At 38.9% G+C, this 11,715-nt stretch overlaps 1 protein-coding gene across 1 annotated transcript in view; it reads right to left on the bottom strand.

Annotated features, from left to right (window-relative positions):
• THSD7B (thrombospondin type 1 domain containing 7B) overlaps positions 1-11,715 on the bottom strand; it is an 848,738-nt gene that overhangs the window by 454,965 nt on the left and 382,058 nt on the right. The window contains 1 exon segment of the mRNA XM_034654492.1: positions 10,118-10,315. Within this exon segment, the coding sequence (XP_034510383.1) occupies positions 10,118-10,315 (198 nt within the window).

Below are 11,715 nucleotides of genomic sequence, written 5' to 3'. Positions count from 1 at the left end.
TACAAATGGCTAACAGACACAGGAAAAAATGTTCAAAATCATTAGCCATCAGGGAAATTCAAATCAAAACCCACTAAGATACCACCTTACACCAGTTAGAATGGCAAAAATTAACAAGACAGGAAACAGCAATTGCTGGAGAGANGCAAAAATTAACAAGACAGGAAACAGCAATTGCTGGAGAGAATGTGGAGAAAGGGGATCCTTCCTACATTGTTGGTGGGAATGCAGGTTGGTGCAGCCACTCTGGAAAACAGTGTGGAGGTCCCTTAAAAAGTTAAAAATTGAGCTACCCTAGGACCCAGCCATTGCAATACTGGGTATTTACCCCAAAGATACAGACATAGTGAAGAGAAGGGCCATATGCACCCCAATGTTCATAGCAGCATTGTCCGCAATAGCTAAATTGTAGAAGGAGCAGAGACGCCCTTCAACAGATGACTGGATTAAGAAGCTGTGGTCCATATATACAATGGAATATTACTCAGCTATCAGAAAGAACGAATTCTCAACATTTGCTGCAACATGGACGGCACTGGAGGAGGTAATGCTAAGTGAAATAAGTCAAGCAGAGAAAGACAAATATCATATGATTTCTCTCATCTATGGAACACAAGAACTAGGAAGATTGGTAGGAGAAGAAAGGGATAAAGAAAGGGGGGCTAATCAGAAGGGGGAATGAAGCATGACAGAATATGGACTCTGAGAAACAAACTGAGGGCTTCAGAGGGGAGAGGGGTGGGGTAATGGGATAGACTGGCAATGGGTAGTAAGGAGGGCACGTATTGCATGGTGCACTGGGTGTTATAAGCAACTAATGAATCATCAAACTTTACATCAAAAACCAGGATGTACTGTATGGTGACTAACATAATATAATAAAAAAAAATTAAAATAGAAAAAATAAAGAAAATAAAAAAATAAAAAAGAAAGTAGACAGCCCGGTGAGAATTTCAGAAGAGATAGAAAAAGAAGACAGCCTTTCTATGACACACACAGGCACACTCAGGAACCAATTTCCTTTAAGGTTTTTCCAAATAATAAAATGTGGAAAAATCAGACTCCAGTTAATGGGGTAGTGATGTTAATACAGTCATTTCCTTAGAAAACTTGGTAACAGAGAAAAAAGACAAAAGCTACCTTGCCATGTCTAGGTATGTAACAGGGTGGAAAGAGAAAGTCATTCAAAATATACCTGTTTATTGACAATGTACAGTAAATATACTTAAAGTGAATTGCACTTCCTCTCTCTTTAGCATTTAAATTGATTCACCATTTACATCTACTTCCCACCTTCCAGTCAAACATGGATGAGGAAACTCTGATTAGAACAAGTCCCTATTTTTCTCTTTTGGATTCCCTTATTGCCAAGCATTATTAAAATTTCACCTTTAATTTCACTGCAAGACATCTAAATGAAAGGGAATGCAGAACTTGGCTATGGGAGCTCTCAAATTTAATCTCCTTTGCAGTCTGATTCCTGTAGCGTGAATAGCAGCCTGATCTTATTGACACTTTCAACTGCAAAGTCAGGTTCATTTCAAAATTTAATACAACGTATTTGTCATCACCACACTTCCCTCGGTAAGGACGTTGACACCAAACTGCTACCAGTTGGTGGTCTGAAAAAGATGGGTTGCTGAAAATGAAAATTCTCTCCTCTAAACCTAAATAACTCATCTCACATATTATGTGTCTTCTGTTTCTGCAAGAGTACACTATTGCTTTCCACTATTTGATCTTTTAGTAATCCATCTAGGCAGCAATAAAGAAATAAAAGAATATTTACTCACTGCTTGCTTCTGGAAAGACAGTAATATATTTCATAGATTTCAAGAATAACTTCCCCAGCAGGAAACAAGAAACAACAGATTAGAATCAATACTATTGTTGATTCTAAGTATAAGACATGTCTGTCACTGCTGTAGGCTACTTCTGTTATACACTAACACTGTGAGGCTGCCCACAGGCCCCCTTCCACCTAGAACAGTGTCTCAGAGTATGGTCCCTACACCAGCACCATCAGCATCACCTGGGAACTTGTTAGAAATACAAATCCTTGAGCCTTATTCTAGACCTACCAAATCAGAAACTCTGGAGTGGAGGCCATTCTATTTGTGTGTGTGTGTGTGTGTGTGTGTGTGTGTGTGTGTGTGTGTTTAAGTGAAGCACAGCTAACACACAATGTAACATTAGTTTCAGGTGTACAACATAGTGATTTGATAAGTCTATTAGTTATGCTATGCTCATCACAAGTGTAGCTACCATTGGTCATCATATAACACCATTAAAATACCATTGACTATATTCCCAATGCTGTATCTTTCCTCCCCATGACTTATTCATCCCATAACTGGAAGCCTATACTTCCCACTCCCCTTAACCCATTTTGCCATCCTCTCACCTCTTTCCCTCTGGCAACCATCAGTTTGTTCTCAGTATTTATGGGTCTGTTTCTGTTTGTTTCATTTTTTTAATTCCACATATGAGTAAAATCATATGATATTTGTCTTTCTCTGACTTATTTTGCTTAACATAATAAGCTCATCCATGCTATTGCAAATGGCACGATGCCATTCTTCTTTATGGCTGAGTAATAATCTATTGCATAGATATACCAATCTTCTTTATCCATTCATCTATTAATGGACACTTGTAAAAATTTAAATAATGCAGCCATAAACATAGGGATGCATACGTCTTTTCAAATTAATGATCCCCCCCCCCTTTGGATAAATACCCAGCAGTAGAAATAGAAATAGAATCTTATCGTATTTCTATTTTTTAATTTTTTGAGGAACCTCCATACTGTTTTCCACAGTGGCTGCACCAATTTACATTCTCACCAGCAGTGCACAAGGGTTTTCTTTCCTCCGAATCCTCACCAGCACTTGTTATTTCTTGTCTTTTTGTGACTAGCCATGCTGACAGGTGTAAGGTGATAATGCACTGTGGTGGATTTGCATTTCTCTGATGACTAGTGTTTTTATAATCCCAGGGGCGATTTTAACACTGTAGCTTTGTGAATGGCTGATCTACAACAAAGGATACAGAGCAACATGTTCCCCAAACACTTCAGACCCAATTTTCCCACACAAATAAGTCCTTTAACATTCAAAAGAAGTCTAGTTTTTTTTTTCTTATTCAGAAATATTCCAATACATTCTGGAATCCCCTACAAAATAAAAACTAGTAGCCCTCCCCCAAGAGTCATAAAATAACTCAATTGTTGGAAAATGAGACTCAGGAGGATGGTATCAGTTACCAGCATTGCCTAACTGGGAAAGAATGGGATTCAATCATGTTTTTTACGCTTTCCCATGGGAGGACAGAAGCATTATATTGAAGTCCATCAGATATTACCAAATAATTGTAAATAGTGAGGGTTGTTCAGGGGCGCCTCAGGGGCTAAGTTGGTTAAGCTTTCTACTCTTGGTTTCAGCTCAGGTCATGATCTCAGGCTGGTGGGATCAGATCAAGCCCTGAGTCAGGCTCCACGCTCAGCATGGAATCTACTTGTCCCTCTCCCTCTGCTCCTCCTCTCCCTCTCTCTCTCTAAAATATTTAAAAAATAGTGAGGTTTGTTCAAAGTATTGAATGAGCTCTCATGAGAGGCAGCACCATTTCTTCCTTGGGAGCTGTCTCTTTAAATATCATCATCAATATGGTATGACTAGAATTGGATGCTGTTTCTTCTATAGGAATGGATCCATGAAATATCTTCGCACGCATCCTTGTCTCAGTTTGAGTCATACCACAACCAAACCCTGTGACAAAGATTCTTGGGCAAGTATTTATTGGGGAATAATGCCAGAGTACCAGTGCAAGAATGGGGGATGAGACAAAAAGGGAAGGAGGCTGAGAGAGGGCGAGAGGGCCTGTGATCAAATCAGTCACCAGGATGAGCAGGTGGGGCTTTGCCTCACGGGGAGCTCTAAGAAACAACACAGAACAGGCATCTCCAGGTTACCCCATCCTAGGGGCCAGGGAGCTGGTATTTACACAACTCTCAATCATTGGTTGAAGGCTGCTCCCTGAGATTGTTAATTCCCTGGCACTCTGACTGTATATGTGGGCAGAGAAATTCCTCAGGCAAAGAGAGCCAGGTGGTGTCAGCTGGAATTTGGGGGCTAATATGCACAGAAATGGTAAATGGCCCAGCAGATCTGAGCAGGAAATATCAGTGCATGCTATGTCTGACTATTTCAAAAAGCCTGTCTCTGGATTTGCACTGCTAATATAAAATGCATGTTTATATTTATTCCCCTTTCCTTTGATCCCTCTCAACTCCTGCCAATACAGTTTTAAAATTTCCAAACCTTATGCAAAGGTTTGTGTGTGTGTGTGTGTGTTTCTTCTTAAAATAGAAACAAAAAATTATTGGTATAAAAAGAAAATAAAATCATAGTTACCTTCTTGTAGCTTAAAAAAAAATCCAAATTTCTACCATCCCTTCCAAAATGCACATCTTAATAAACTACATACTTACATCCCCCAAGGTGACATTGCTCAAAACTTTAAGCAAATTTTTATTTGATGTTTATTTTGAGGCTCTGTATTCTCTGGGGTGGCTCTAATTTGTAGAGTCTCTATAACAGGTTGATTGAACACAGACTATATTTGCGTGGCAAAGAAATACCTCACCAATAATTTATTCCTTGTTCTTCCTAAAATATAAGAAAATAAATATTGGGCTAAGATAGCAGTTAGAAATCCTTGTAAGAAAAAGAAGAAATAAAGAAGAGAAGTAAAGCAGCACTTGTTGACCAAAATGAGAGCACGATCAAAGGGTTTAGAAAATACGACTTAAAACATGAAAGGGCTTCTATTTAGAATTCTGGCACGTCACAAAGTATTCCAATAAATAACTTCTTATCTGAATGGAGTTTGACCTTCTCAAAGTGACCTAAAGGTCATTTCTTGAAATTTAAAGACAAAAAAATAAATAAAACAAAACTTCCACTCCAATCATAGATTTTAAAACATTCAAAAAATTTTAATCTACCTCAGTTAAATGATTACTCTAGCATGCTTTCTACCAATTAAAGTCCTCCTGTGAGTACTTACAAGCACGTGCTTACAAGCACATACCATTTTATCCAAGATTAAATATCACATTTTTGGATTGTTCAAGGTTAATGATGCAAGGCAAGAACTCACAGAAAAATGCCTCTGAAATGAAAAGCAAAGTAACCCTAATGATGGGAAATCTTTCCTCAAGCCTTCTGTGCAAATATATATATATTACTTAAGGAAAATATTTGCATGGAGAAAATCTAATGCAACTGAAAAAAAGTATCCATGTATGCAAGAGGGTATTCCAGTAACACTGAGAACCCTAACTCCACATACCTGTCAACACGTGAACTTTATTCTTCTTGATGTATTCTACTCTGCAACACCAACATGGGTATTTGCTTTTTCCAAGTACAGAATGTACACTGCATTACCTCTGAATAAAGATGTTTGGTGAAATATACAGGTCTTTTTTTTTTTCTCAAGATAACCCAGTCAGCAAATTATGGAGCAAAGCAGGTGGTGAGTATTCACAGTCTGACTGCCCCAATAAGCAGCCTGGTGTTTATTCAATGGCCCTGTGGTGTCATCTGACCACTTTGCATTATGGACACATGGAAGATGATAAACAGGAGTCACTTCCAAGCCACTAGGAATGTGGTTCACTGCCCTGGCATTATGAGGATTTTCCCGACCTGCTCTGGAAAGACGTTACATAGTGGTAAACTTTCATCAACTGCCAATGAAACCTGACAACAATGAACTAGTTACATGTTTGAGAAACAAAGTTTAAAACATAGTGAATTCACTTGATAATCTAAAGGAGAAACAGGTTGGATACGCCGTTGGCATCACACTCCATTCGTTTTCAAATGTCCTCTTTGACATGGAGGAAACCTGCTTGTCAATGAGACAAGAAAATCCTACGTATATTCTATACTCAGTAGACTTCTATTGACCTAGACTAATGATAAGATGTTGTGCAGAAGAAAGAAATCAAAGCTCACTGACCACTCAAAGGGTTAGAAATCAGATTCCAAATCAGAATACTCATTCATGTGATCTTTTATTCAATTTTCTTCCTAAAAATGAGTATTACTAACCCATTGTTTGCTACAATCACAGGCCAGGTGAGAAACAGGAACTTTCATAAGATTGGATAGTATCACTAATAAATCAAAGTAGAGAACAGGTCAAAACATACCTCCCACAGAGACAGCTGTAGAAATTAATAAATGACTATTTGGATCTTTGACTACATTCTTAAACCAACCCACAAGGTTTGCGTATCTCAAATTGCTATTTCCAGTTACTTACTGGCTTCAATGTGACAGAGATTGTGTATTTTCAAATTTTAAATTATTTTAAGCTAATGACTTAAACTTCTGGGAAGGAGAAATATGTCTTCCTAGAGGCACAAATGCCCAAAAAGACACTGTCAAGAGTCCTACAGAATCCTGATCATGGCTATGTGGAAATCTCTTGGCTCCACAATCTGAATGGGATATAGATATTTTGCAAGGATGCTGAATGTTATATGTAAGTTACCCTTGCAAATTAGCAGGCCTCTGGCCTGATTAGATTTTATATGAGTTTTTGTTTTATTTTCCAACCAAAATGAACATTTTTCTTTTGATCTTATCCACTTAACTCTAAATAAATTCTGAAATAAAGGGCATATGAAACAATTAATAAATTCAGGGTGATGAAAAGAAAACTGTTGAATGTTACAAGAAAAAAAATTCACAGCTGATTTATTAAATATATCTCAAACTTTTTCTTCCTCTCTAAGCATTTAAATGAGTGTCAACAGTTCTGTCAATTCCTATAAGTATGGAAAGACGATAATATGTGGAGAGTCAAAGAGGAGCACTTCTCTGTAAAACTTCTCCCATAAATCATCCAGAATTTCACAGAAGCTGAATTACAAAATGTGCAACCACACTACATTTTCAGTTTCTCACTAGACAAAAGACTGCTTCAGCTACCAGGAGGCCAGCATGTTCTTGTAAGCATGACCATGGCTGATACCCTACAAATGATTAGGGAGCTATTCAGGTATGTAAAAATCACAAAGATTTCATGGAACTGTTATGAACCAGTAGTAATTTCTATTTCTCCCCACAGAAATTGAGAGTGTAGGTCAATGTTGAAAATTAGTCCTTTCACAGGAATAAGCAAAACAAAAAAAATAAAACAAAGCAAAAATTCTAGAAGTGCACTGCAGTGGTAAAATTGATACCTCTGAAAAAAGGAGTCTACATCCATTTTCAGTGGGTAAGGAAGTGTGTGTGGGGGGAGGAGGGGCAGTTTCCCCACACCACACCACAGAACTCTCCAACACCAGCTGGGTATCCTAATATTCATTTCAATTCTCACACTACCTAGAAGTAGCACCCGATTACACAGGTAAAAGGCTCAGTCCTACCAGACTGCCCTCCACTTCAGAGGCCAACTGCAAGCCAAGGGAAGCTATGCTTCTAACCAACCAGCTACAGATCAGAGGTGCCAACAACCCTCTCCAACTCAGGATGCCAATCACAAGTCCAGGTTAAACCATTAAAAATGGTTACCTGCACTTCAGACCAATAGGCTATAAATCAGAGGTTCCCACGACCCCCTCCCTGGGTTTGATTAATTTGCCAGAGTGTCTCATAGTATTCAGGAAACCTGTTTGACTTACTAGATGACCAGTTTATTGTGAAAGGATGTAACTCAGAAAAGCTAGATGGAAGAGATGCATAGGGTGAGGTGTGGGGAAAAGGCACAGGGTTTCTACCCACCACGCTCCCCAAATCTCCATGGATGCTCTCTGGGCCCCCAATTCTTTTGGGTTTTTATGGAGGCTTCTTTACATATGTACGATTGATTAAATCATTGGTCATCGGTGTTGGATTCAATCCCCCCCCACTTCTGCCCTCCTGGAAATCAGGGGGTGGGACTGAGAGTTCCAACCAACCCTCCATTTGGTTGGTTTCTCTGGCAACCAGCTCCCATTCTTAGGTGCTTTCCACAAATCACCTCATTGACATAAACCCAGTTGTGGGGGAAGGAGGCTTGTTATGAATAACAACACCACCATTCCTTCTTCTTTTTTTTTTTTTTTTTTGAGTCACAACACACCCATTTCACCTTTCTAGAAGTGATTTCAGCAATTGAGGGCAAGAGACCAAATATAACCAAAGATGCTCCCATCGCTCTTATTGCTCAGAAAGTTCCAAGAGTTTTTTAGCAGCTCTGTGCCAGAAATGGGAAGAATATTTATTTCTAATTATAGATCACAATGTAACACTCTGCAATAGTACAGAAGGCACAGAACAAATTGTGAAAAACTCCTCAGCCCTATAGACATAATATATCATGACAAGCCTAATACCTGCTGTGAGATGACAAAGCCTGACACTCATTTGTCATGGGGACTCAACCAAACAAATGATCTTCTTGTTTCCACAGCGGAGGTTGGGAGGAAGAAGTGGTACGGTTATTCTAATACTCATTATTAGTTTCATATTATGTAAGAATGCTCTTTGCACAATTCCCTGGGGGCAGAGAACAGTAATAAATGTGCATTATAAGTAAAATAAGCTTAGAGCTTATTTTGAACGGTTATGTGCCAGACACTTCACTAATCACTTTCATATAACCAGTTTAACTCTCACAATCTGAGAGTGAGAGGTAGGTTTTATTACCCCCATTTTAAAGCCGAGGGAAAGGATGCCTCCACAGGTTAATTAATTTTCCTGAGATTATCTAGCAGGTGAGTAGCAGACTTGAAATTCCAACCTAGCTGACTTGAAACTCCAGGTTCAAACCTCTATACTACTTTTCCTGAATTCAAAGAAAAGCAACACAAAAGTGATCTTATTTGCCTCTGTTAATAAGTTGTACATATATTGCCACAATTTAAAAATTATTTAGTAATATTAGAAGCCACTAATAGTTGTAACTACTCAGTCAAAAAGGATATACAATGTGGTGTTGACCTCTATTTAATTAAACAAATACCTTTCATGAGATAAGTGATTATATTGCTTGACAATGTGTATATCTGGCCATATGGCAGTGGTTAAAAAGAAAGAAAGAGGAACAGATAAAAAGAAGAAAGAAATAAAGAAGAGGAAGGAAGGAAGGAAGGAAGGAAAGGAAGGAAGAAAGTGAGGGAGGAAAGGGCAAGGACGGAGTGAAAAAGGGAAAGAGAGAAAGCAGGTTGTGGGGGAGACAGGAAGGAGGGAAAAAAGGAAACCATTGCTGAATGGTCAGTCCCAAGTGGAAGCAAATAGCCACTCTGAATCCACTTTGTAATTTCTTTGTGTTCCATGGATTATTTCATTTCATAAGTCAAAACATTTCACTCCACACACCAAGGGCATTATAAATGGGATTAACAGACACACTCAATATTCTTCCAAGAGACTGATTTTTTTTTCTAAACTGTAAGATAAAGGATTAAAAATGTCACTTTTCTCATTTCCATGTGACTTACATATTTTCTAAATCACCCTTCATTTCAAAAACCCATTGTACAAGAAGCTTGGCAATGAAAGAAAGACACCACCTTTAATAGTTTTGTAAATCTTGGCAATTTTTTCGTAAAAATGGTTCCTTAGAAATGTCAGTATTGTATGTAGAACTGATTCTGGTCGAATGTTATATAAATGAAAAGATTTAGTTTTTTTTTTTTTCTTTAACTTGGAGAGAATTGCAGCCCTGAAATCTTTACAAGGTATAGTATTTGTTAATAATATATAAAAACATGTTACATATCGACCTTAAAAAAGGCAAATAAAACTTGTTTGGTATTGATAAGTTGAAGACTACCCAGAGGAATTCTGTATGCTCTGTCTTGATGAATTGAAAACTGCAGAGAAAACTCTAGGTTCACTGTATTGCATTTAGGCATAATCACATAGCTTTCTTTCAGAGTATGTGGCCTTGGAGTAAGTCAAGGCAGCTTACCTTGCAGGTCATGTGGCATCTGACTTAAATGTAAGTATTCAAAGACAGGAAAGCGGTGTTTCTCTCGCTTGGGAGAATGATCTGTTAGAGAACTGTGATGTCATAGGGCAGATACCACTTAACAACATGTTTCTTTGCCTCATACCTCGGTCATTCTGGCAGACGGCCTTCAGGATGCGATGCCCCAGGCCACATTTTCCATGATCAGGGATACAGATCCCTTCAGACGCCAGCCATCGGTAACACATCGGATCCTCGCAAGGAACGGACTCCACCAAATGAGGACAATGTCCTGCAGGCCCCGTGGATTCCATGAGGACATGGCGCCGTCTCAGTCTAAACCCTGAAGAGAAAAAAACAGAAGTTTCACAGGATTCCATCTTTATCCAATAGAAGAAAAGCAGCAGCAGCTAGAAAAGAGATGAAACTTCTATTTCATTCTCTATAGTTCTAACAGGTGTATTATTTTAAGGTGTTTTCTTTTATGGGAAATGGAAGGGAGCTAGAGCAGAAAATCTGGCCTCCAAGACTTAACGACCTCGGGGAGGCCACACATAATCAAACGGAGTAGTAAGCAGCTTTTGCCCAACGGCCTCCATAAACCAGCAGAAGTAAATGAAGACCCTCAGAATAGCCTCAACATAGATAAAGCCACATGTTTTTTTTCTGTTATTTTTGACATCCTGGTTACTCCACATTAATTTGAAATACATCTCCATTTTGGCATATCCCTGGTAACTAAGAAATTCACAGCTTCATGTTCTGAGATTTCCCTGCATTCCTTCCCTGAGATTTGCAGGTCAGCCTGCTATGTGAAGACAGTATCTCTTTGGGCCAAATTCCCCACCTTGGCTCGACATGGGTCTCTGAACTATTATTCAGCTAAAAAAAAAAAAGTATTGTGGGACTAGGGCCCAGGACATAAATGGGCCTTACATACTATGAGATTACAAGAGTCAAACTCAGTGTTGCAAGAATCAAGCAGGTACAAATTGAGGGGAATGAGTCAACCATACACCTGTGGGGAGTGCTGAGGTGTGTGGTGAAGTGGAGGATGGGGGCTTGCTCTAAAACAGCTTCCACAGACTGACTGTTGCCATGAGGGAATGTGGACCTCTGATAACTAATCTTATAAGTTTTATCCAAGAAGACAGAAATCTAAGCTGTGGGGTTCCTGGGTGGCTCAGTTGTTAAGTGTCTGCCTTCGGCTCAGGACCCTGGGATCACGCCCCACATTGGGCTCCCTGCTCCCCTGGGAGCCTGCTTCTTCCTCTCCCACTCCCCCTGCTTGTGTTCCCTCTCTCGCTGGCTGTTTCTCTGTCAAATAAATAAATAAAATCTTTAATTAAAAAAAAAAAGAAATCTAAGTTGTGTTTTGTTTTTATATGAACTCTCTCCACGTTTAACTAATTTCTTTTTAAAAACCAAAGTGGCCTAAAAGGGGGGAAAAAAGTGACTGAGAACTAGATACGACCCTTTATTGTGTGAGTTTCCCATCTCTGGCCCTCATGCATACCACTTGAGAAGGCTAGGCCTACCTTCCATGGATTTCATATTTTGCTTCCATTCTCTAAAGCACCAAATTCTGTTTACCAGTTTAATTCCTTTAATTCCTTTTATTTTTAATGAAACCTGATCTTATTGGGTGATAACATTTCAAGGAATTACTCACTTATGCCTCTGGGTAAGTTAAAAGAGAGATAGATAGACTGACAGACAGACAGCCTGTGATAGGAAAATACA

Source organism: Ailuropoda melanoleuca, chromosome 2 (genome assembly GCF_002007445.2).
Source record: "Ailuropoda melanoleuca isolate Jingjing chromosome 2, ASM200744v2, whole genome shotgun sequence".
NCBI lineage: Eukaryota > Metazoa > Chordata > Mammalia > Carnivora > Ursidae > Ailuropoda > Ailuropoda melanoleuca.
The sequence above is the reverse complement of the archived record's forward strand: the minus strand, read 5'-3'. Positions and strand labels throughout refer to the sequence as shown.